Here is a 27,553-nt window from a genome sequence, read left to right as displayed (position 1 = left end):
ACCCATGGTATAACGACCACAGTCGTAAAGCAAAAAGAGCCCTGATACTATCGATTAAGTCCAATGATCGTACGCAAATTAAAACTGCTAGGACGTCATACAAAAAGGCAACTTTAGAGGCTGAGAAAATGTCGGAAATGGAGAAGTGGGAGGACTTGAAAAGTGCTTTGGGAGCAAGGGACATGAGGTCATTTTGGAAAATAGTAAACCTGGACAGCTCTGGCCATAGCTCTCCAGCAGAACCTAATGTGGGAGAGGACGTTTGGAGGGAACACTTTCAATCTCTTTATTCTAATGAAGAAGAAGAGGCTGGCGACCTAATAGTTGGCTGCCCAGTGGGGAGTGTTTCTTTACCCGATTTTGACGAAACTAGAAAAGCTACTGACCCCACAACTAACACTATTATAAGCCTAAATGAAATTAGGGGAGCAATAACAAAAATAGCTCCCGGGAAAGCTCCGGGCTTAGATAAAATCCCTGGGGATCTTTTTCGTAATGAACCCTCTGTATAGACGCCATATTTCTGGGTCCTTTTTATGCAATACTACAGGGTATGAAGATCCCTCAGAGTTGGGCAGGAGCAGAAATAATTACGATTTACAAAAAAGGTTCCCCACTCTTACCAAACAATTATAGGCCAATTACCCTGATTAACATTCCACAAAAGGTTTTCGCACGTGTAGTGCTCCTCAGACTCCAATCCTGGATGGAGGAACAGAATATAATAACCCCCCTCCAAGCAGGGTTTAGGGAAAAAATGTCCAATATCGACCAAATTCTTATGTTCCAGATGTTGTACTGGAAGACCGTGTCAGCCTTCGATTTGGTCCCTAGGGATAAGCTCTGGACAGTTTTACTTGTGATGGGGGCTCCCATATACTTAATCCATCTCATTAAGCGCCTACATGATGAAAACTTTGCACAAATCAGGTACGGCAAAGAAGGGAATCTTACTGCACCAATACCAATCAAGCGCGGAGTACATCAGGGTTGCGTGCTCGCCCCCCCTTTGTTTAGCCTTTACATTAACGGCTTAATAGATTTTTTATCTCTAGAAAAAGATCTGGATGCCCCTAAATTAGCCTCACGTTCCAAATCTGCAATGATGTTTGTGGATGATACACTGTTGGTATCAAAATCCCCTATGGGGATTCAGAGGGTTCTTGGCAAATTTGAACTTTTCTGTAGTCAAAGAGGATTGGAAATTAATTTACAGAAAACAAAATTTATGGCGTTCAATTGCCCTAAAAGTACAAGGTCTAATCCCACAGTAAACGGCAACTCTCTGGAAAGAGTTACCTCATTTGATTATTTAGGGATAACAATCCCAGAAACAATGGATTGGGGGGCCCAAGTCAAAATATCACCTCTAGAACTTGCACAATCCTCAGGAGGCATCATGAAGGTCCTCTGTAAATCTAGCCAAAAATCTTTGAGTCCAGCTATCGAAAGTTATAAATCTGAAACCTCTACTTTACTGGTGTCGCCTTTGGGTGACCCCCGAACTCATAGCCTACAGGGAGGAATTAAAAGAAATAGTGAACCTGCGAGGAGCGGCTAAACTCCCCTGGCTAGCCCATATCAAACACTGGCTATTCCGCCTGGGGTTGGATGGGCTTTGGGATCATCCAGAGATCGCTTGTGCCACCCAACCAAGGAAACTGTTGAAGCAAAATTACGAGGAGTATAAATTATCACAACTCCATAGTTGCCCCCGAATAGGTAGATTAACTACAAGCTTTTTAGAAATTAAAGATAGATTAAGGTTTGAGCCGGTTTTGGACGACATCAAACCGGCTGCGGCAAAAAAGCTATACCTCCAGTTCAGGTATGGGACCCTCCCTCTTAGATGTTTTACATATAAATGGGGTGATATGCAAAGTGTAAACTGTCCGGCGTGCGATTTCACTGAAGAATCAATACCACATGTCTTTTTTAACTGCCCCAGCTACCAAAAGGCCAGGAAACGAGGGCTGGTCCGGATCTGTAGGAATCTAGGAACCAGACGTTGTTCTAAGGCGTTCAGGATTCTGAAGTATGACACAAGTATCCCGATAGTGTATGCGGTAGTGGGGTTTTTATTTTCTATATGGTGTACGCACCGGCTACATTTGAAAGCGTGAGCCAGGAATCATAGGGCTTCTACCCCCAGACACAAATTATCCCGTTTTTTAACTTGCAGCTGGACTCTATTCAAAGTAACATAGTTAGATAGCCTTTTAAACAGTGAAATTAATTATGTATGTAGATAGAATTAGCTATTGGTCATCCTTTTTAATGCCTGCTGGCAAATGTTTTTAGGTAATTTATTATATTTATTAAGCAATCTGCACGTCCCGTGTATTGAGTACCATAGACTGCCATGTACCAACCCTTGCTTTTTGCACTCCCCCATGATAATTGATATTATATGTATTTCTTTTTTTTAAATGTCTTGCATGGAAACTTATTATTAAATGTGCTGTTTTGTTATTATTGTATATTATAAATGCATTTTTTTAAGTGATTGTACTTTTGAGGCCCTGTTTACCGAAATAAAGTCTTTGAAATGAAAAAAAATGCTAAGTTCTTTGCTGTTAAAACTGAAGAGGATTCCAATTTGGCTAAAGAGATCTTTTTTATTGTCAAATCTATGTTGGACCTTCTACTTAAACTGCAGTGGTTGCTCCCTCAACAGACAGCTGCATTGAACTCACCAAATTCTTCTCTGAAAGTATCTCTACTATTTATTCTCTACAGAAGCTCGAAATGCCGCCTTTTATATAATGTACTATAACATCGTTCTAGGCAGACTCCTTGCCTTTGGACCAACAGCAACGCTTTGGAATAGCTTGCTTCCTTCTTAGAAGACAGATGTTTTCAAGTTTATGAGACACCCTTCTATTTCACGTCTTTTCCATTGGCTTGCGGGGTCCCACAGGGTTCCTTGCTAAGCCTGACCCATTTCAATATCTACATACGCCCTCTAGCTGATATTGTGGAATTGTTTGGTCTTACCCTGATTTCCTATATTGATGACACACAGCTGGTCATCTCTCTACCTCTGGATCAAGGCAACAATGCTAGGCAGTTAAGGAACTGTCTCTTGCCTGTGGTAGACTGGATGGGTTAACAGTTGCTTAAAGTTGGACAGCAGCAAGAAATAAGTGATGGTGTTGGGAAACAACCTGCAGTTATGGACCCCAGCCTGGTAGGGGGACACTCCTGGCCACACTCTTGGCCCCTTTCCTAGCTCAAAACTGATAATGAAAAATCTTGGTATCTGGTATGATGACAAGCTACCTTTTGAACCCCATATTAGGAAGCTATTTACCTGCTCAGTGGCGTAACATAAGCCCCTGCAATGCGGGTGGGCCCGAGCTCCAGGGGGGGCCCTCAGCACAGTACCCTGGCTGGAGAGCTCCTGACTAACTACGGAGGGGGGGCCATCCATGTTTTTGCAGGGCGGGACCCCTCAAATTTTGTTACGTCATTGTGCCTGCTGCTTTGGTCTTCTTAGGATCCTCAGGAAGATTTTATAGACCCTTCTACCTTTCACCCAGAAAACTGTGTTCCAGGTTACAATTACTGTGGGGCTGGACTACTGTAATATTATTTATCCAGATGTTTCATTGAAATTAATAAAATTGTTATATGGGACCACTGCCTGATTAAAAAATCTTTTTTTCATCATTCTCAAAAGGGACGTAGTAGTAATGGTGTGCGACCAGATTTCAGTCGCAAAACATTAAAACATACCATTCAGAGTTGGTGTCTGAAAAGGACGCCCTAAACATGATCCTTCCAAATACCGATTCAGTAATAGGTCTCATACCCAAATTGAGAATCCGTAACATTTTACTGAATCGCAATTAGCGCTTTGTACATACTAAAAGGTATTTTTGCAATTGCAAACAATACGATTCTACAAATTGGACCGTTTGTGACCACAAAAAGCCGCCGTACATCTGGCCCTGAACCTGGATAAGACCAAGGTAAAATTTACTAGAAAATGGCTGTAAAAAAAAAATTCACAGAATCATAAGATAAGCTCCTGAAGAAAATATTATTTTCGATCATTCTGCTTCATGTGCCCCACCTTTCCAATTTCTATTTAAGTTTTCTCCTTTACCTTGAATGTATTGTTTTTTTCATTGTATGTTATCATTTATCTTTATGTACTATTATTTTAAAACCCTTCAAAAAATAATGAACAGACAAAAGAGGAAAGAGCAAAAGTGTGAGAGTAGGAGATGAAGAGGTGGGTTGGAGAAAGAATGAGTAGGGATTACGTGAGCAGAAGGAAAGAGTCAGTGTTTGGAAGGACAGAAGAGAAAGAATGAGTGCTTGTTCTAGGTGGAGAATAAGAATCATATAAGCATTGTAGCACCATGTAAAGAAAGGAAAGTAGCAGTGATCCAAGGAACGAGTGAGAGAAGACGCAGAGCATAAAAGCCTGAAAAAGAAGGAGTAAGGGGAGGAGCAAGAATTTGTGATTGTCGAATAGCTGGTTCATGCGTTTGCTGAGAAGGAACGAATGAGTGTAGTTTTTCTGTATTGAGAGTGCAAAGCCTCACCCACACACTCTAGTCTGACGGAATCGTAGTAAAGCCCAGGCTGACAGAAGCAGTTGTACCCGGGTACTGTGTTCACACACTGACCCCCGCGGCAGATCTCTGAGCTGAACATGGCGCATTCGTCTGCATCTGTGGAGACAAGTAGAGAAAATAAAGCACAAGATTTAGAACTATAATATGTGGATCGCTTAGTTCTACATTTGCGTATTTGATTCTTGCGTTGATTCACCAGGAGCCAGCATGCGATTCATTTTACAACGTACTTACCTCCTAATTGACTGTTTTCATACAGCAACACCATCAGGCTCACCGTATCAGCACATGTCTTGGTGCTGTCCCAGTAGCATGCCCAGTGATGCTACAATTGAATATAGTCATTAACCATGTCTAGCTTGAGGATCAGCAAGAACTGAGACGGCCAACCGTTGCTGTCAATTATAGCTTTCACCCTCCCACAGGGGAGGAAACATTCAGGGTCACCCCACCTTACAATATTATTGTCCGATAGTCCACCAAAGCAGACACTTTGCCAAAGTTTTGAGGGCATCTTGTACAGGAAGGTACTGGTACTAGGATGAAGGAGGTAGACCTATGACGATTACTATCAAGCAACCACAGAGTCCTTTATTGCTGTCATATATGCTCTGTTAATCTCAAATAGAATTTATAGAGCCTTCCATAATCAAAACTGCTTTGCAAAATAAGAGTTCCATGCTTAGAGCTTGCATTATGAGAAGAATAAATGTAGAGACCGCCATATCACCAGCCAGAGCTAAAACAAAGAAATCCCACTGCATAATGTTATTAAGACCAGTGGGTGAACTCTCCTCTGTAATTTGAGGCAAGGTACCCTCTTCTTGTGCACATGCTAACCAAACGGCTTGCCATGCCCAACAGTAAGTATAACATTGTTTTACACTTTGCTAGAAGCTTGTAAGAATTCAAAGATGTCCTGAATGGAGCTGTCCTTTACAAATAAATGCAAAGTCATTCTTACATCTACTACCAGCAATGGCACTTCGTCCTCTGGCTGAGGGGATTGGGGAACAGTTGTCAAACCTATCACTTTATCCAGGCGGAAGTCTAAAAGTATCTTAGACACAAAATAAGAAGTAACGAGAAGAATTAGAGTATGGAGCAAAGCTAATTAGTATCCTCAACTCACCCGAATATTGGTTCAATGTAATGGCCATCAAAAACAATATTCAGACTGACAGAAAGTATACTGCCATTTTTGGAACTGAACGCTACCCAGGAGACAGACTGCATAAGATCCTACTCTATCACTCTCAACCCTGCCCCCCGCAAAGTTCTAAGATGCCCAACTGGTGCAAGATAGATCCTAAAGGATGAGACCCATAGGCTAAAACTAAACCTGTCTTATTAAGACTGCAACATTTTCAATGGGTCTCAAAATGTCTCCTGAGTCATTTAGAAATGTGATCTTGATAACCGGGGTTTGAAGTTCAAGGGGACCACAAGCATATGACAAGGAAGTGAACTGAAACTTTCTCAATGAGATTACAAGTATTTCTGAAAAACATTTTGTACTGGGCTAAATCGGCTTTAAAATTGCAAACTGACTGTACCTAAATTTGGGGAAAAAAGAGTAACAAGGAACATCTATTTATTTATTGTACCACACACACCCTCTTGGCCTCAGTGTTATTTAGACGTTTTGGCTCCTTTGCTTCCTTTTTTGGCTGAAAAAAAGCATCCCAACCATAGTTTTGGGACTTTTTTAATGGTCACCTCCACTTCCGATCTCGCTTGAAATGTTTACCATACTTGCAATGCTTTTATAATTTTTATGTGTGGTTTAACAATTTCAATACACCTCTAAATATACATTTTTGACCATATTTCTGGAAGGAAATCACCTCTAACAACACTGAAATGTTTTAGCTTTTGTGCAACATTTAACATTTTACATATTATTTCTTATATATAGGAGTATAATTCAGACTGCCAGTGCCCGCTCGCTTTGCAGTAGGGACCTTGTCACACTCAAAAACCAAAGGCCATCAAGCACTGCTTTCATGTCCTATACCAATGGTCGGTGATAACTGAGGTGGAAGAATCCATCCATCCGGGGCATCCACTCGTTGCAGCATAAGGGGATACCAACATGCCACTACATAGCAGGTCACAATATTGAGAGTCACTACATCACAGCCACTTCCTTTGAAGTCACTAATCTACATCGGACACATCATAAACTTGGAGGTGGTTTGTAATTTTCACCAGAACCCTAAAATCGCATATAAGAGAATACGTAATGTAATGTAACTGTGGATTTGTAAATCGCTGCTTGGCACACAAGTTATCTGTTATGAATATTTTTTTTATATATTACATGTTTCTTTTGAAGTTTGTTTTTAAAAACTTCTCTTTAAAGTGCAGCTAACAATGGGCACGGCCTGTAATTAGATTGTTTAGGTATTTTTATTACCGTCAATGAATACATTTTAAATAAAACAATATACAATGGGAAGGAACAGTTTATGTGATTCTGTGGCTTCAGCGTTCACCACATATTTATAGATTTACTGCATATGTGACATTATTTGCATGATTTGATTTTTTCACGAATAATATTTTTAGCTCAAATGGATGAAAACAATACTGGCAGAAAGTGCCCGGCACAATGAGCATTTTTTTACCATATAACTCAAAGAAATGTGTTGTTTAAATTTGTCCTCTGTGCCACATAATTCTAGAGGCCCTGTAAAGTGCTTTAGGGACTGTCACTATGATCATGAAATCTCTATTTCACAGACAGCTGTGAAAAAAAATGTCCATACTACTTGGCTCCATGTTTGAGATGCACTTTCCATTCAACAGACATTTTTGGATATACCAATAACATTTGACGTCACGGACAGATTTGCATGAAATTTCACACTCCACTAGCTAAGCATCTAACCATCGGCATCTCAAGTTTCATGAAGTTCTGTGGAGGGGAAACGACTTTAAGGGTGTGTGAAAAAAGAGTGTTTTCTCAATTTAGCTACCTTAGAGAATTTTGCTCCCGCTTTCAGGCAGGAAGGATTTAGTCCAAACTTGGTAAGAAAGTAGAAGTTTACTGAGAAAGCATGCTTTCATTTATTTGGGGTAAATCTATTCTGCATTTTTTTGCGATATTAGCATTTTAAAAAGTTACAGAGCTGGCTTTTTAACACTTTTGTATAACTCTGCTTTTTTCGCTCGGAAAACTGTCAATCACAATTAGAATTTAAAATATGCTTGGGTGGCTGGATGAAGGCTATAAAAAAGGCAAAACAGTCGGCAGAAAACGAACGGAAAAGTCAAAACAGAGCAGCGGAGGGCAAAACAGAGGGCAGAAATACGAGCAGAAAAGGCCAAACAAAGGGCAGAAAAACGAGCAATAAAGACAAAACAGATGACAGAAAATGAACAGAAAAGGCAAAATAGAGCAGCGCAGGGCAAAACAGAAAGTAAAAAACGAGCAGTAAAGCAAAACAAAGGGAAGAAAAATGAGCAGAAATTGCCAAATAGAGGGCAGAAAAAAACAGGAAAAAGCAAAACAGAGAGCAGAAAAAGATAAAACAGAAGTCAGAAAAAAGCAGGAAAGGCAAAACAGAGCAGAGGAGGCACAAACATAGGGGCAGCAGGTAGAAAGGCAGCAGAGGGTTGTGGACTGCGGGCAAGCTGGATAGGAGAACTGTCGCAGGGGGAACTGGCCCGAGGACCTGCGCACTAGGGTCATGTTGCAGCCTCCATTAAGTAGGTCCTGGGGGTAGGGCGAGGCGCTGGGTGGTGGGACGAAGGAAACAGCTGGAGGAGGGAAACAGCGGGAAGAAACAAGCAGAAAAGGCAAAACAGAGGGCAGAAAAATTAGCAGAAAAGGCAAAACAGAAGGCAGAAAAATTAGCAGAAAAGGCAAAACAGGGCAGAAAACAAGCAGAAAAGGCAAAACAGAGAAAAAAACAAGCAGAAAAGGCAAAACAGAAGGCAGAAAAATAAGCAGAAAAGGCAAGGCAGAAAAATTTGTAGAAAATGCAAAACAGAAGGCAGAAAAACAAGTAGGAAAGGCAGAAAAGAGCAGAAGAGTTCAAAACAGAGGACAGAAAGGCAAAACAGAGGGCAGAAAAACAAGAAGAAAAAGGTAAAACAGAAGGCAGAAAAACATGCAACAAATGCAAAACACAACAAGAAACGAGCAGAGGAGGCACAAACACAGGGCAGCAGGTAGACAGCCAGCAGACTTTGGGCAATCTGGACAGTAGAACTGTCGCAGGGAGAGCTGGCTCAAGGACCTGTTTGTAATACATTACACACTTTATCCCACAAAGCATGGGAATAACTCCCTACAAGACAGGAAGTATTAACAGACCTTAAAGCCAAACTAGTGGAAGAGAACACCTTTATTGCATTACTTTCAAATCTATTTTAGAATCCCTGTAGTGCGGCTAGTTAAAGCTTGCTCTATTAGACTTTCCGGAGCTGGATGCTGGAAAACAAAATCTGCATCTCCTGGGGTGGACAGTGCTTTCTCGCAATCTGGTGATTTATTGGAGCACAAAAACCTGGCTTAGCCCAAATGCCAATTGAAACATCTGTCAAAACCTCATTAAATACTAATAGGGTCCTGTGAGGCCTGAGAATTTCCATTAATAAAGGAGTTTTAACTTCTTGTGTGGGCAAAATGAGATCAAGAGTTTCAGATGCCCTGTGTATAACTGTGATAAACAATGCTGCCTCCCCAGGAGCTATAATTGGAGTAGGAGAAGATAAATCTACATCTAGAAAAGTGTCAAGACCAATTGTATCTTACAAATCCTGTAAAATGTCATCCTGAGGATAATCAACATCAAGTTAGGTCAGGTTCAGACTGAGCATAAACCACATTTGTTGGTACATTTGCCTCAGTATCCAAAAGAGAGATTGAATCTGCAACTGGCATCGGTGACGTCGGTACCGGCATCGGCAATTGAGTTTACGTCTCTAGTCACTAGCCTGGGTGTCAGACGTGGCATCAAAAGTAGAGATGTCAACAGGTCCATGGTTAATTTCGTTTCATTTTCAAAAACCGAAGTGTTTGATGATTCATCTGAATTTGACACCACGTATTGTTACCAAGACTATGGTCATCATTTTCTGCATAAAAAGAGTGCACCACCTAATCTTTTCATATACCCCCAATGTGAACAGAGAAGTAGTTCACAAACTGCACAAAAGTTTGCTTCTTTTTCCGGGTTCAATACATCAGATCCATGCTCATAATATTATAATCTTGAACCTACATCTGCACAGAAAAATATGCTTACTAACACGAAACAGATATACTCTGCATCCTTTATTGCCCAACTGTCTGAACTGGGTTTCGAATTATGGAAAGACAATATAGACATAAAATATGCCTGGGGTACTAAGGAATATCAGGTTCAGGGAATTGAAGCACTATTTAGAGCATGCTTCATACCACAACAAATTACCTTCCTGAATGACTCTGTGCAACAGACTTCCTGTCTTGGGTTAGCCAAGATTAAGGACTTTAACACACCTCGTATTCCCTCGCTTTCACACTTGGAGGGATAGCAAAACTATACAGAAAATGGTGAGGGTACATTAAATGACATCATGCATGGCGTTTCATACAATTTGACAGAACCCAATTGGAAGGGATGGTTGGTTTGGCCTATCGAACAAGTTACTTACCTTCGGTAACAATATATCTGTAAGAAACTAGGGCCCTGAAAGGAAATCCTTAACCCTAGAAGCTAGTTCGCAGAATGGGCAGGATGGGTGGGGTGGTAAGGAATCTATAACTAACATATGTTTCTTACAGATATATTGTTACCAAAGGTAAGTAACTTGTTCATCTGAACGAAACAGTTAGTTATAGAATTCTTACCTTAGAATAGATACCCCAGCAATACCAACCCTGGAGGTGGGTCTGCGAAACAAGTTCACACCAGAAAGTCCTGGAGAACAGAACGGCCAAAGAAGCCGTCTCTCCAGACTTGGCTGTCCAGGCAGTAGTGTCTTGTGAACGTGTGTAGCAATGCCCATGTAGCTGCCTGACAGGTGTCATTAAGGGGGACTCCACGTCCCAAAGCAGTGGTGGCTGTCGTCGCCCTGGTGGAATGGGCGCGCAACCCCACTGGCGGCTCTTTCTTTGCCAAGGAATAACAAACTTTGATGCACAAAACGACCCATCTAGAAATGTTCCATTTGTGCACGGCCCGACCTTTTTTGGTGCCGATGTAGCCAACAAAAAGCTGGTCATCCAACCGGAATTGTTTTGTGCGAACCAAGTAAAAGGAAAGCACACAAATTAGATCCAGACGGTGGAGCCTCTGTTCTTTTTTGGAAGGATGCAGCGGTGGACAGAAGGTGGGCAAAGTGAGGGTCTGTCCAATATGGAAAGGAGTAACCACTTTGGGAAGGAAGGACGTACAAGTTCTAAGGACAACCATGTCCAGATGAACAGTCAGAAAAGGAGGTTTAGAAGAAAGAGCTTGGAGCTCACTCACCTTGTGCACAGAGGTGATGGCCACCAGAAAGGCAGTTTTCAAAGTCAGAAGCCTGAGAGGACAGTTATGTAGCGGCTCAAAGGAAGCGCACATAAGGTAAGTAAGAACCAAGTTCAAGTCCCACTGAGGTATTATGAATGGAACAGGAGGAAAAAGATGAGTAATGCCCTCAAGAAAGCGATTTACAACAGGGGACTTGAAAAGAGAAGGCTGACCAGGAAGCCTAAGAAAGGCTGAAATGGCCGACAGGTAGCCGTTTAGAGTGCCCAGAGCAGAGCCCTGCTGGGCCATAGAAAGGAGGTACAGGAAGACCTCATAAAGAGGGGTGGAAAGGGGATCCACAGCCTTTGCTGTGCACCATGCCACAAATCTGTTCCATCTGCAGGTGTATGCCATCTTAGTGGAGGGACCCCTGGCTGCCAAGATAACATCAGAGACTTCGAGTGGCATGTCAAACAACGTCAACTGCCGCCGCTCAATCTCCACGCAAGGAGATGGAGGCTGGACAGGTTCAGCTGGAAGACCGTCCCTGCTGCTGCGACATAAGATCCTCTCAAAAAGGCAGTTGGATTGAGGGATCGATGGGCATGTATAACCGCTCGGGATACCAGACTATTTGTGCCCAATCCAGAGCCACAAGAATGACTTGAGCCTGGTCACGCTTGATCGTCTTCAGCACTCTGGGCAGAAGTGGTATAGGCGTAAAGGCGTATAGAAGACCGCAACTCCACCCTCGATGAAAAGCGTTGCCTAGCGAGTGCTGCCTTGGAAATTACAGCACGCAGAATTGCTGACATTGCGCGTTCTCTTCGGTGGCAAATAGATCTAACCAAGGCTCTCCTCACTGTTGAAAGAGACCTTGCACCACCTCCGAGTGAAGACGCCATTCGTGATCCATCACAGCGGCTGAGTTTGTCCGCCCTGGTGTTCAGTGAACCTGCCAGGTGTAGAACCACCAGGGATATGCTCTGATGTTTCAGCCATGTACAGGGGCGGAGGGCCTCTTGACATAGGGTCCACGGCCCCACCCCCACCTTGTTTGTGGCAGTACCACATGGCGATGATGTTGTCCATGAACACCGGCACTACTCTTCCCCGGACAGAGGGAAGGAATGCTTTGAGTGCAAGATGAATCGCCCGAAGCTCCAGAAGGTTAGTGTGAAGCCCGGACTCCGCCGGAGACCAGAAGCCTCTGATCTCTGCCTCCCCCATGTGGCTGCCCAATCCCAGAAGTGATGCATCGGCCACCACTGTGAACTTTGGTTGGGGAAGGGAGAGGGATCTGCCGTCGACCCAATCCTGGTTTGTTAGCCACCACTGCAATTGGACAGGTTCCCCTGATGTGCCCACTGGAACTTCAGGTACCACTGCAGAGCCCACATATGCCATCTAGCATGGTCCACCAGCAGGATGCAGGAGGCCATCAGGCCCAGAAGCCAGAGGGTCATCCTGACCGAAACCCGGGATCAGGGCTCAAAGATCAGAATCATAGCCTGAATATCCCGGACTCGCTGTTCAAGAGGATAGACCCGAAACTGTGTCATGTTCAGAACCGCTGCGATGAAGAGGAGCTTCTGAGAGGGAGTCATGTGTGACTTCAGCACGTTGATGGAGAACCCGAACACATGCAAGAGATTAGCAGTAGTCTGGAGGTGGGAGATGACAGCCTGGGGAGAGCCCGCCTTCAACAGCCAGTTGCCGAGATAGGGGAAGACTGGAACTGGAACCCCTGATCTGCGCAGATGAGCTGCGACTACTGCCATCACTTTTGCGAACACCTGAGGGGCGCTGGTAAGGCCTAAGGGAAGCACGGTAAATTGAAAGTGCTCGTGCCCTACCGTGAACCGCATGTAATGCCAGTGGGCCGGCAGGGCGGGGATGTGAAAATAAGCGCCCTGCAAGTCTAACGCTACCATCCAGTCTCCAGGTTCGAGGGCAGACAGGACCTGAGCTAGCGTCAACATTTTTAAGTTCTCCTCCCAGAGGAAGCGGTTGACGTCCCTGAGATCCAAGACAGGATGCAGGCCTTTGTCCTTCTTGGGCACCAGAAAGTAGTGGGAATAGCAACCATGACCAACTTCTGGAACAGGAACTCGCTCGATGGCTCCCTTGGCCAGGAGTGCCGAAACTTCCTGTTGGAGAAGGGCCAGATGATCCTCCGACATGCGATGGTAGTGAGGTGGCATGGATGGAGGGGTAGTCTTAAAGGGGAGGGAGTAGCCCCTTCGGACTATTTGCAAAACCCACCTGTTCAACATAATGGTGCCCCAGTGGGGGAGGTGATGGTGAATCCTGCTGCCCACTGGCGATTGTTGGCCCGTGATGGTCGGACTAGGAGGGTTTGTAGGCTGCGGCAGCGGGGGCTGTGGTGGACTGGCCAGCCCGCTGGCCACCAGAACCACGGCGTTGGTTCCCACATTCCCGGCCGTGCAGGGGCTTAACAGCTTGCCCTGGCCAGTGGTGGGGCACCCCTTCCACAGCCACGAAAAGGGCGAAAAGCAGACTGCACAGGGCGGGTGGTGGAGAGGCCCAAGGACCTGGCCGTAGTCCGAGAGTCCTTAAAGAACTCCAGCGCGTTGTCTGCCTTGTCGCTGAATAGGCGACGGCCATCAAAGGGCATGTCCATAAGAGTGGATTGGCATCGAAGGGCTACCGAGGCAGAAATCGTCCTGCCTAGTGAGTCGGTGGTATCCAGCCCACAGCGGATGGTAAACTTGGCTGTGTCCCTCCCTTCGGCAACTGCCTCCTCCGGGCACTGTGAGAGCACTTGCGCCCCGGGGTGATTGTAACAGCCCAACAGACATGTGGTGTTTACCGACCGCAGTCCCAAGCTGGAGGAAGTGTGGCTCAATGGTTAGAGTGGCAGACCCTGATGCAGAAGTCTGGCCCGGGACCAGGGTTCAATTCCCGCCTTGGCGGGTCTTGGGCTCAATTTCCTCGGACCTGATAATTCTTGCCTCGGTGCCTCTTCTAATCATGAGTCCCATTCTGCAACTCTGGGCAATAGCTTGCTTAATCTCCACAACGGCCCTAACAACGCTAGGATGCCTGGCTTGACCTTGGAGGTGCCCAGGACTGGGCACTTCACAGGGAAAGGCCAGGAAGGGTTCCTCAGCAGTTTCGTACAAGCGCCGAGATGCCTCCGGGTAGTCGTGCGCTATACAATTACCTCTACATTTACATTTACATTCTACAGGAAGAAAATCTCTTCTTCCCAAGATGGTCCAGCTTTTTGCATTCTCTATCAGGTGGTGCATTAGGGAATGCGCCTTTGGAGGTGGAGGATTGGACCACCAAGCTCTCAGGAGTGGGGTGTTGGAAGAGGAAAGTGGGACCGCCCGGGGCTGGGCGGAGGTGTCAGGCAATCATCCTATACACAGGAGCCCCTGTGTTGGGCCTTGACCAGGTGCCCAAAAGGATGTGAGTGAGGGCTTCATTAAATGGTAGCAGGGGCTCCGAAGAGCTCGCTGCCAGTTGAAGCACCTCTGTCAGGAGGTTAGTCCTGACTGCCACCGTAGGTAACTCACGGTAGAGAGCCTCGGCCGCCCTACGCAACACCACGGCGTAAGATACTCCCTCCTCCGTGGCCACGGTAGGATGAGACAACATGCCAAGATCTGGTGAGCTATTCAGACCACTGGCTTCCCCCAGGTCCTCTCTCCAGTCCGGTTTGTAGCCCAACTGGTCTGTTAAAGGGTCCCCAGTCCCCTCCCAGTCCTCCTCACCCTCTTCTAGCAGCTGGCAGGTCTAACAGAGCCAGGGTAGAGCAAGGGTACAAAAGTACCCGTCAGCGCCAGATCCGGCGTCGGTCGATGCCGGTCCGTCTCTGTGTCTACATCAAGGTGGAGGCCGGGGTTGACGTCGGCTGGTGACACAGCCAACGCCGGCTGCGGACGTGGTGCCCGTGTAATCGGTGCCGGGGGAGGTGTAACTAGGTCGACCGACGCCGATCCTGATCCATGCCTGGATCCAAGGGGACCCTGCGGCGCAGGGGCAGAAGCTGCTGGCATCGAAGGCCCAGGGCTCCCAGCGGTGTCCGCAGGGTCCGAAGGCGTGCCGGCGGAGTTGGCCTAGCCAAAGATGGCATGCATCGATTCGTAAAATTGGCGAAGCTGGGCAGGGGTCGCTCATGGTCCTCAGAAGGGAGGGAAGCCCGGAGTCGACCCTTCGGGCTCTGCACGCTGAGCTGTGGGAGGGGCACCGCCCGCATCCCTCGTCCGATCGGCCGACGGACAAGAAGTCAAAGAGTGACGATGCTTCTTTGACTTCTTCTTGTGCTTCAACTTACCTGACCCCGAGTGTGAAGACTTGAAAGAAGAATGATGATGATGAGTCTGCGACCAGTCACTCGACCTCCCACTCGAACGCCGTAAAGCCAACTGCCGGGCCTCGAGAAGCTTTCGGGACCGCTCCCGCAAAGAATTCGGATTCATGGTCCGGCAGTCAGAGCAAGACTTGGGGTCATGGCCGAGCACCAGGCAGAACAGGTACATGCGGTGCAGATCCGTTACCGATATCAGTTGGCTACAGGAACCGCATGCCTTGAAGCCGGACATCCCTGATGTGCACCAGGAGCCGAGGACTCGAAAACGGTGTCAACAAAAGTCAGCAAAAAGTCAGTCAAAAAGTGACTGGAGGTACCGCCCTCTCCAGATCTGCGCTGGCTGGCGCGGAAAAAGAAAGAACTGACGTCAGCACGCAAGGGCGGCATCTAAGTAGCTATCGCAAAGTCATACCAGCCACCACGACGCCAACGACGAACGCGGAGCCGACCGACACCACCTTTCGACGCGCTGGGGTACTGTTGACGAAAAACTTTCCAGATCCAGTCTGACGCCTGGGGGTAATTCTAAGGTAAGGAATCTATAACTAACTATTTCCTTCAGATGACACAAATAGAGTGTCAATCAAGATTCAAGCCTACCACAGAAGGGGTTAGTATCCATAGGCCAGACTTACACTACGTACAACGAGATGTGGTGACATCATACAGTGTTGCCTAGATTTGCTGAGAACCTCGATGCTGTCACAGATGAAACAACAGTTGTCCTTACTCTCAGATGACATAGATCTTAGGGAATTTTTGCTAGGTCCCCAAAAGCCACGTCGTAAATGCTTCTTATACGCCATTTACAACAAAGTTTGGAAAATCTCTCAACAGGAAGCTGCGGAGAGGTTGCATGAAATTGAGTTAACTTAGAAAAGGCTTTAGCTGTGGTTGACAATGGTATGACCACACTGACATCCAGGATTTATTCACTGGGCAACACTGTATCTTCTTCCATAGATATAATGGAACAGGATCTGTCCATCTTACGACACGGGCAGTTACAGTTACGATCCATTCTATTATTGAGCTGGACGCTACAATCATTGCGCTCTGGTAATGTACCCTGGTGATATATCAACAGTACGTCTCTATTCTCTGGGTACAAACTATCAAGAAGACAGACAAGAATGGCACAAAGAGATGCAAAATATGCAATGCTGCACATTGAAAAATTAGACCAATTACCTTTCGCCGTCGAAATAATGGTTAATTCATGGCTATATAACATTGCCAGTAACAGCTTTCCAATTTCAATATTGCCTAGAACACCACCAGGTAGGCAGATATGAAGCAATGGATAAGGACTTCATCCATGAATCTTGGGAATTAACATATACATTTGGATGCAGGAATGGGGAAACTGAAGTGTTTCTCAGTGGTACAGACTACAAGACTTCATAAAGAGGGTTTCTACTTTGCCAGGATATTATGCTTCATGGGGCCTGCAATGGTTCAGTTGCAGACTTATCCAGTCATTTAAAGGGTTCCCCAGCTGCCATGACTAATCCAGTGTTCATGCTGCTCTCAAATGGGAGTTACTTGATACTGAATGATCAAGGTTGTTGTGGGCTGCTCCAGGCATCGCATATCTAGTTACAGTAAGTTGCAGGATTATTGTAAGCAAGTATTCTTTCCACAACCCACAGAGTCAGGGAGGCACAGTTATGGCCTTCGTTGAATGTTTCCTTTATACGGTTTGATACTCTGAGCCGAATGAAAGCCATGCTTTACAGAAAGATGTGCCTTATCCTCAGCCCGAGAGACTTAATCTTCAGGCTACAAGGTCCTCAGCAGAGATAAAGGCCCTGGTACGAATAAACTGCATATCTTTAAAATGGCTGTTACGAAGGGTATAGTATACCTATTTAAGACCATAGGTTCTGGACTGTTAAGTACCTTTCAGGCAGTTTTCAGAGTGTTTCTAGCTTTTATATACTCCGTATTTGGATGCATTTTTGGAGGACTTCCACTACTCCTGCTACTTGTAGTGGGAATCCTGATTTAAATTTTTCTGCTACGCAATGGATGTCCCAGTCACCAAGGAGATGGAAAAAACGCTCTTGGAGTGCTGTTACCGTGACCATATGGTACTCCATCTGGGCACATCAGGGCACACCTTGACTTTTGGAGCTACGCGAGTCTTGGTTCCTATCATTCCGACCAGTCTGGATTGACTGTGTTTTGCCTGTTCTCCGCTGCTTGCTCTGCAGTCAAGAATGCGTGTTGGATCTCTTTCTAACACTTTCATCGGTTGCGCCGCCGGACGTGGATGTATTGCTAGACTCGTTAAAAGCCCACATAGTACAGTGTCCTCAGCATATTCCCATGTTGATGTCGGCATTCTTACAGCCACCAAGGGATGCTTCAGCTCCTGTTGGATTGGATAATGGCTCTGCTACAGGGACACAGGCTTTGAATTTTTCAAATGCTTCCCCAGCATTGGCTGTCAGAACTGAAGAAGATCATCTTTGCTCGATTGACCTGATCTGTGAGTTGTTACAGGGACCGTCTGCTAAGGCAAGCAGCAGTGATGTTGTGTCTCTCGCACAGGACACATAAACATTAAGTGTAGGTTGTACATTCTGCTCCGCCGGCGGAGCTCAAGGAGTTTGGCAACTCCGCGCTCCGCTTGGAACATGGAATTTGACAAAAACTTTGTCAACTGCAGTGTAGCGGAGTTTGCCAGCACCCATCCCATTTTCCCACACAATTTCCATGGTCAATAGTGTATAAAGACATGTTTCAAGATGGCCACCTTACTATCTTCAGAGACTGAGGCGTCATCGTATGCTCATGCTGCTGGCACCCTCTGACTGCGTCACAGTTATGCGCTGTCTGGAATTGTTGTTTGTTTTGGGCTCGCATATTATTCACTGATGTGACTGATGGCGGAAACGTCTAGAGCTCCTGAAGTGGTGCTGCCACAGGCACTGCAGAACACTGCAGGCTTGGGGTCTGCACGGACCAACTAAGCTAAGGTGAGCAACTGCTGGTGACGGGGGTGAGGGCAGGGGTGTTCGTACAGGTAGCCTTTAGGAAAAGAAAGATAAGCATGAACACTGCAACTGCTTAGAGTGCTGTCAGATAGTACGGGTGCAGGGGAGTTCTGTGGTGTACAGTCAGTAGAACCTCAGGGTGAATTTATAAAATTAATTACAATGAAATGCTTGCTGCTGTTAAAATAAGAAGTGGTAGTAACTCTCTCAGCTTTGCTCAGACACCTTTTATGTACTTGTGAAAAGCTCTCTGCCTGTGCTGTCCTTCCTTGCCTTGAACAGACAGCCGCAGACTGCTTGACTCCACACAGCATCAATTATGGAAATGTTAAATAAGTGATTAATTTGTCACTTAGTTTTAACATATGTGCATCAGCGGAGCTCGTTGATAATTATCAGCAAGGCATGTAACACATCACTGAAAGTCCACGCTGACAGATACACACACTGATGAATCTTTTAAAATACTTAATGTTGCATGCCTAGAAAAAGCCAGTGGCTGAATTCTTTTCCTTTAAAGGGATGTCTTTTATAACTTTTATTCTGTTTCAGTTGGTCAAGCGTTCCCCCTTGTTGCCCTCCGCTTGGCAGTTTGTATTCAGAGCCAGGCTGAAGTAAATTAATTCCGGCGTCCTACACCTGACCAAGGAAGGCAGGAGTCTGCCATGAGCAGAGAGACAGCAGGCAGCTGTAACTGTGCCCACACAGTGCGGTCCGAAAAGGGCTCACATGTGCTGTGCCAGACCAAGCCTAGCGTTGTTTAGAAAAACCATTTCATTTATCACATTTTAATGTGACTCTTCTGGTCCAGCGCCTAACCCAGTGCACAAGCCTGCTTGGTATTTTGAAAACATCAGTCACTCCTTATTACTTACCTTAATGGATGACATAGTATGTTTTCTACAAGACTCACTGATTTATTGCATCTGGTTTTTCGAATTTTAAAGGTTCTGTAAAGTGCATGTAATCATGGTTGTGTGCAATAGCAGGAGTTTACGTTTCATCCGGGGAGAAAATGCGTCACAAATGTTAATTCGATATGGGCGGAGTTCTGCGTAATTTCATGGAGTTTTTTTTGTAACTCCGTGAAATTCCGCGAGCTCCGTCCACCCTTAATTAGCATTTGGCTCTCCGTGTGCTGGGAAGAATTCAGCCTTTTTTAAAAAACTACCGAAATTGGAATTTTAAACAAAATTTTTCTTTACTCTTACTGAGCACCATGGCTTTCAGATGCTCTCAGTTGCTCAAACCCTATATATGAATATATTTTAAAGGATTTATAGAGCTTTTCAAGCATATATAAAGGATTTATGGTGTCTTTAGGCATTTTTGATAAACTATTAGAAATTTGTATTCAGAACATTTTAACAATGTTTTATGATTGATTAGAAGGACATTCCCTTTTTAGGTCTCGCTGAGTCAGTGCATGCGCTACTCTGCGAGACATTTTGCAGTGTGCTTTTAAAAGCGCTACTCCAGGCTTCTGCTGGCCCAGCGCTTGCATTCACGAGCGCATGCACACGCGCAGCCACCAGCTTGCTCCATGTTACTCGCTCCCTGTTAGTTTCCTTCCCTTCCCTCCACCCACCGTTTTGCTCCCCTTCCCCCCCACGCATTCCCTGCCCTTTTATAAATGTAGTCCTAAATCCTGTAAAATCTGTATAACAAAGCAGTTCAGCTTTTATATCTCCACTGGTGCTATTTTAAACCATGTAGCAATATAACTACAGAACCATGAACAAGCCAAAAATGTGGTTGGCGCGCCATCTAATGGACATTTATTTTTGCTCAGTCTTCATTTTCTTGAAATTATTAGGTACATATTCTAATCTAATTTGCAAAAACTGTTTGAGGGTTCCCATATTTTCTTTAAAAGTAAGTATTAAAAAAACAAATATGCTGTAATTGACATTATCTCACAATCTGCAGCATGCCTTAAAACACCTCACATTAAAATACTAGCTTTCACCTTGAAGTCACAAGAGTAGCTTTTTTTTTGGTCTGGCAAAAAAAGGACTATTTTATGATGGACCTTATGGCATCAGTTCTTCAAAAAAGTTTTTAAAAAAAGTAGTACAGGGGTAGAGGACTTCGAGCCAGCTGCACCCATATGTGTTTGATGGCTTCCCATTGCTTGGAATGGCTGACCCTCATGGCCATGGCGCTTTGTGGATGATTGCAATGCTCCACCTGTGATCCTATTGATGATGGGTCATTATGTAGTTGCTTTGCTAGACTCCAGATGTGACATGATGTGTAGCTTACAACTGACCCAAAGAGTTTTCAATGATTAATTTACTTTGTTGAAACAATGACATTTTAATTGTTGGTTTATGTTTTTTAACAAAGGGCTGTCATAAAGACAATGAGCTATTCGCAAATTGTCCCTTGCGTGTTTGTCTTTTACCTTCCTGTGTTCATAACATGCTGTTGGATTTCAGCCTTTTTTATATTTTCTGAAAGTAAAGACGTTCATGCCTCGACTTTCTTAAAGATGCAATGAAAATATTGTTCTTTTTTAAAAGTATTTACAACACAATATTTTTAGGTTTGTGCTTTTTGTGTAAGCCATTTATAAAGCAAATTTCATCTTTCAACCTCTTCATAACACCCTTCTTTGAGTGTACAGCTTTCTTCTACTAATGCAGTCTTTTCAGCAAACGGCCATACTAACAGCCTTGGTAATGCTATAGCAGAAGATGTTGCTTCATTAAGGGACTTATTTCAGGAATAGCTGCTGCACAGACAGTATGTCCTTGCAGATGTCATTCCCAGCTGACAGCTCTCTTTTGAAAGCAACATTTGATGTGTGTTAAGTGCCAGCCCTTTCGATGCTGAGCTGGACTGCATCATTATGATTTTGACATATTTTTTAAATCTTTTATTCTCTTTTAAAAAAACAGTGTGGGGTGCCATTGACAAAGCAGATTTGAGGTTGCGCTTACTGTAAGGTTACACTGTAAGCTGCTCATTTGTAATATAATGTGACTACTGTGTGTCAGAAGAGACTTCTTGCACTAGAAGGGAAATGATGGTGCCTTCATTTAAAAAAATAAAACGTTTATGTATTCTCAAAAGCAAAATCGTTAGTTAACAGGAAAAGTTTAGGAGGAAAAAACACGGAGGCATGCGTTTCTCCAGTTTGGCTCCTCGTTTCTGGAATGCCCTTCCTTTCACAATCCGGTCCCTTTCCACCTATATGGACTTCCGTAAAGCTTTAAAAACTCAACTTTTCTCTTCAGCTTTTCCTTTGCAATAATCTCCCGGCTCGTCCTCCCTCACTTGTCAAGTCACAGCGCCAAGAAACCATTAGGTGTTAGTGCGCTTTATAAATGTTTTTTCAACTTCAACTTTTTTCAACTAACAGGAAACCTGCCATTTGTTGGAATTGGTATGATCTTTGAAATAGTTTCTTGCATTTTTCCAAATTAAAAACCGCATAAAGTCATGCTCTCCCTCTGATGCTGCACATTACGTGAAGATATATTTTACACCAGCAAGCATAGGGACAGAAGGCGCTTGTTTGTGTACAGTGCAGGATCAAACTGTAAAGAGTGTTTCTCTTCCCCCCACCTGGCGACGACAATGGCACAAAGTCACTGCCAACAAAATTCAGGAATTCTGGAAAAATCCAGAAATTTTGGCAATAGACACAGCTGATACGGCCTTAGCTAAGCTCAACATTTCTATTAAGCAAGCCATTGACATTGTAGCTCCTTTAAAGAAGCATAAACAGTATCCTGTGTCCAAACAGGATAGCTGGTATACTTACGAATTGAGAGCAGAAAAGCAAAACTGTAGGCGAGCTGAGAAAGCTTGGAGAAAAAGGAAAACTGAGAGTAGCAGAGTAGTTTTCTTAGATGCTCAATCAAAGTATTACAAGAATATTAAATTTGCCAGAAAACAACACCTAACGCAACAGATAGCACAAGCAGGCAATTGCTCTAAGGAGCTTTTTAATATCCTGCAGAATTTCATTAAACCAACCGCATGTGAGAGCTCAGAGGACTTCTCACAAGATCTATGTGATGAAGTTTCGATATTTTTTGAGGATAAAATAAACAATATTTATGAAAAAATAGTAGCAGCCAACAGCGCTATAAATAAAACTAACAATGGCCATCTTCAGACCTCGGCTACAAATAATAAAACACCTCTAACATCCTTTCCTCCAATTACCAATACAGAGCTCCTTTCCCTCTGCAGTCATATTAAATCAGGGTCGCCTAGTGACCTCATTCCCGCTAAGATGGTTGGCCCCATGATCTCCCTCCTGGGTCCTCCCATATTGGATGTGGTCAACATCTCCCTAACAAAAGGCCAGGTCCCAGCAGACTGGAAAAGGGTGGTGGTGAACCCGATTAGAAAAAAGGCATCTTCCCCATGGACAGACCTCTCCAATTTACGACCTATCTCCCTCCTACCCTACCTGGGCAAGGTTACGGAGAGGCACGTGAACACCTATCTTTCTCAACATCTTGAAGCGACGGATGGCCTGGACTATTCGCAATCTGGGTTCAGGCCAAACCACAGCACAGAATCAGCCCTTCAGACGGTGACCAATAACATCAAAATGGCACTGGATGATGGCAGCTCAATGATTCTGGTGCTGTTGGACCTTTCCGCCGCTTTTGATACGGTGTCTCACACGGTGCTTCTCAGCCGCCTAGGCGAGGTGGGTGTGGAGGGAGAGGCTCTGGCATGGATGAAGAGCTTTTTGACTGGTCGTTACCAAGAAGTTAGGCTGGGCTCCCACAAATCCACTCTTAGGGAGCTCAATAAGGGAGTGCCACAAGGCTCGTGCCTAAGTCCTACACTCTTTAATGTGTATGTGGCCCCCTTAGCCAACTTAGCAAGATCTTTCGGGTTCACCCCGGTGTCGTATGCCGACGACACCCAACTCCTTTTTCCCTTCAAAAACCTTACACCTGCAATAAAAAGATCTTTTGCAGATGGCATGAGAGCCATTGCAGAATGGATGTCATCAAACTGTCTGCAGTGTAATGTGGGGGAAACGGAGGTCATGTGTTTTGGGCAAGCGGCAATACACTGGGCATCCGACTGGTGGCCCTTAGAGCTAGGCCCTGTTCCTATTCCCAAGAGTACAGTCAGGAATCTGGGAGTGCTCTTTGATCAGCAACTTACTTTCAAAGGCCACGTAAATCAAGTTGCTGGTACCTGCTTTCGGGCTATTGGCATGTTAAGACGTGTCTTCCCCTACATACCGGACCATCACAGAAAGACGCTTGTACAGGCTCTTGTCATCAGCAGGGTGGATTACTGCAATGGTTTGCTCCTCGGAGCTAACGAGGAGCAACTTAGCAAACTACAGGTAATCCAAAATACAGCAGCAAGGATTATCCTGAATGCTCCTCCAAGGACACCCTCATGTCCCCTGCTGATGAGACTCCACTGGCTTCCAGTGAGGAAACGAGTCCAGTTTAAAACTCTATGTACAATCCACAAGAGTATGATAGGGGAGGGCCCAAAATACATGACCGAAATCTTCCAGCCTTACATTCCAGGGAGCCTTTTGCGCTCTAGCCATCAGCAGTTACTGCAGGTACCCAGAGTAAAAAAGACCAGGCAAGGCGGCCGTGCACTAGCCTATGCCGAACCAGCACTCTGGAATTCTCTGCCCCCAGAACTAAGATCTCATTCTAGTCACCTGACTTTCCGGAAAATTTTAAAAACCTATCTGTATCCTGGTAAATAATGCCCTGCTACTTTTATCTCCTTCTTGGACACACAATCAGAATCAGAACACTTTCTTGCTGCAGCAATAGCGCGGAGATACCCCTTCGGGGGTCTAGTCTGTCGCTTTATAAGAATATAAAATAAATAAATAAATAAAAGCAGTATGATTATTTACAGCACAATGCAAGGAACCAGCTTGACTTTTGAATTTAGAAAGCAGAAGAAATGTGATCTTGCCAGTAGCTGCCATGATGCCACCGTCATAAAATGTATTTGGCTACGTTGACACTGATGGAAAATAAGCTTGACAGGCCCACAATTTAGGTGCCCTCATTGCCTTTTCCACCGGAATCCCTAGTTTACTTTAAAAAACAAGCATTGGCATAGCCAATAGGTCTCGCCTTTGGGACCTCATAAGTGTTTAGCCATGCAACACTTGTTGTTGTTGCACCAAGAATATTGTGCTGGATAACTGAACACTTATAAGGTCCCAAAGGTGAGACCAATTGGCTATGCCAATGCTTGTTTAGTATGTCGTCCGGTCGCATGAGGAGTGGGTGTTATGATTTTTAATGTACCCCAATATAAGCTTGGGTAGTCACCTAACCTTTCACCTACATTTACCGTACCATTGTACTACATAACGGGTTTGTACTGACCTTTTACCTAGATAGATGCTGCATAAATGTTGTGGGGCTTTCTCCGAAAAATAGCCTCATTTTTTATGCGTAAGGATTCTCAGGATCACAGCAGGACTACCATCTTCTGCATTTTCAGTATAATAACTATGTATAAGGGTCATCCCTTTCGTCATCCTTGGCCGACATGACACAGCAAGGTAGAACCCCTGAGGGTACCTTTTGGGTATATAAACACCATATCTTTGCTGGGGCAGGCAGAGGAGAAAGACTTCCATGCTGACACACTGACGGGAGACGCTGAGGTTTCCTGCACGCAGACATCCCAGCACGCAGTGGTCTGACAACCCTAGCTGGGTGTCCATCTCGAGACCAAGACGGGGTCCTTCATTCTCTCACACCAGGTAATGGGGTTGGTTTACATCCTAGGTAGATTCTTGGCTAAACACATACAAACATGCTAGGTACATTTGGGTACATCTATTTAGGGTCCGCATCGTAGGAGTACACATTATTACTGTCATGTATTTATATGCCTGCAAAAATTGATTGTTTTAGCACGATGGTAGAAATCTACCATCCATTTACTATGTTGGTGCTTATAATCGTTTATATCTGTCTCTATCTTATGGTTGTTGCAGCACACATATTTTACACTACAATGATGCTGGTTCAATCAATGCTTATTGAAAACCTTCCCCACGTTTATTCTGTGTATCTCTCTGAGACAAAGTGAGCACGAGTAACTGAGTGAAAAGTACTCTACTGTTTCCATGATCCCTAAGGGGATGGGTTGTCATGGTCGATACTTTCCCAAAACTATTTTCTCCTTGCTAAGAGGAGTTCATAGTGGCACTGTGAGCTAGCTGATATACAGGTGAAAATATCCGGTGGGGGTGTCTGAAATCAGTCTTGACACCACTCCCACAGTTTATGTTGTCTAAACGCGCAGGTCCTACATAGATTTATATGAACTAGACGACAGACCCGAAAGCTTCTGAACAAACTAAGGCACAGCTTATGTTGAGGATCAATCCGTATCAATGCCTCAACAGTCCGAGGCATCCTTGGAAAGCGTACCAGACGGTCCGAAGTAACACTTTATCTATTGGAGGCCTGAATGGAAAGGACCTTGAAGCTGATTCGATCATGGGGGAACAACCTTATCTAAAAGCTCCAGGTGCTTCATGTGACCCCAAATGGTGGGAGTGTCATGAAGTAAGAGAACCATGTTTGGATTTCTTATGTTTTTTTTATAGCTATTTCTGGACTCACTTGATTTTGATTAAGTCCGGTCTCTTGAAGGACCTTTAGATGTTGAACATGATCTTCTCCTTGGTCTCGACTGAGATTGGCACACCGTTGACACTGATCAAGAATGAATCTAGGATTCCCACATCTCTACTACCACAAGTTTAGTTTTTTGGTCTCAGAATGTCTTCTCATTAATTTTAGCGCACAAAAAACGTGACTTCGAGTCGTGGAGGGAACCAAGGCTCCACAAACAGACATCATGCAGATCTGTAACCGATATCTGTCGCTTACAAGCAATACACTGTTTAAAACTGAAGGTTTGGTTAGGTTCTGATTTCAATAGTGCAGAAGGTGCAGTGGCACCGGGATCAAAAGCTCCAGACACTCCATTAAACACTGATCATTGCTATATTTTACAACTAAACAGGCAGTCACAAGTGCAGTTATATTTCAGGCACTAGGGTCATGATTTGAATGGTGTAACAGGTGCAGTGGCACCAGGCCAAAATGCTGTCCAAACTCTTCTAAGCACCTAACATTGCTATATTTTACTACTAAACAGGCAGTCACATTTGCAGTTACCTTGTAGTTGAAATGAGCTTGATTTTAACGGTGCAGCTGATGCAGTGGCACCAGGGCCAAAAGTTGTCATAACTCCACTAAACATAAACTATTGCTATATTTTACTGCTAAACAGGCAGTCACAAATGCAGTTATCTTGCAGGAAACAGGGCCATTATTTGAATGATGCAGCAGGCTCAGTGGCACCAGGCCCCAAAGTTGTCAGCACTCCTCTAAACACCTAGGGGTTTATTTACTAGCCCCTTGTGCCCCTGGTGCATCACTTTTAATATGGGAAAAAGTGACGCAGCGCAAGGGGCTTGTAAATAAGCCATCTAATTTTGCTATATTTTACAACTACACAAGCAGTCATAAGTGCAGTTATTTAGCAAGCACTAGGATCATGATTTCAATAGGGCAGCAGCACCAGGACCAAAAGCTCGAGGCACTCCACTTAACACCTAATATTGCTATATTTTATTCCTAAAAGGCAACCACAACTGTAGTTACCTTGCAGACAACAGGATCATGATTTGAAATGTGTAGCTGGTGCAGTAGCACCGGGCCCGACAGTTGTCAGAACTCCTCTAAACACATACTATTGCTATATTTGACTACAAAACAGGCAGTCACAAATGCAGTTACCTTGCAGTTAAAAAGCAGGCTTGGGCGTAGTTCAAGGAGTATTGCTACACATAACTCCGCGAAGCAACAAAAGGGACGACTAATAACCTTTCGAAATGCTCACCACCTGCCCTTGCTGAGTTAACAATAGAACAAACAAAATAATGTCTGGGGTCAGAGTTCAGTCCCTGCACCAAGCAACAAATTTGCCAGAGCACCTAGATTAGGTAGACTTTGTGGAAGGACATCTGGAAGCAGGATTGACATCACACAAGCTGGTCAGCAAGTCAAAAGCATTCAATTGCCAGTGCTCACTCTCCACCTGTGGAGGGATAGGTTTTGGAGACTCAGCTGCAGGGCACTGACCTGCTGCTGAGACAGAAGCTCCTTCATAAGT

General features: G+C 44.6%; 1 protein-coding gene across 2 annotated transcripts in view; it reads right to left on the bottom strand.

Moving 5' to 3' along the window:
* Nucleotides 1-27,553, bottom strand: part of LTBP2 (latent transforming growth factor beta binding protein 2) — a 1,439,407-nt gene that overhangs the window by 218,637 nt on the left and 1,193,217 nt on the right. For both annotated transcript variants that reach the window (XM_078659886.1, XM_078659885.1), the window contains one exon: nucleotides 4,557-4,685. In XM_078659886.1, the coding sequence (XP_078516012.1) occupies nucleotides 4,557-4,685 (129 nt within the window). The remainder of the gene's footprint in view (nucleotides 1-4,556; nucleotides 4,686-27,553) is intronic.

This window comes from Lissotriton helveticus, chromosome 9 (assembly GCF_964261635.1).
Source record: "Lissotriton helveticus chromosome 9, aLisHel1.1, whole genome shotgun sequence".
Classification (NCBI taxonomy): domain Eukaryota; kingdom Metazoa; phylum Chordata; class Amphibia; order Caudata; family Salamandridae; genus Lissotriton; species Lissotriton helveticus.
The sequence above is the reverse complement of the archived record's forward strand: the minus strand, read 5'-3'. Positions and strand labels throughout refer to the sequence as shown.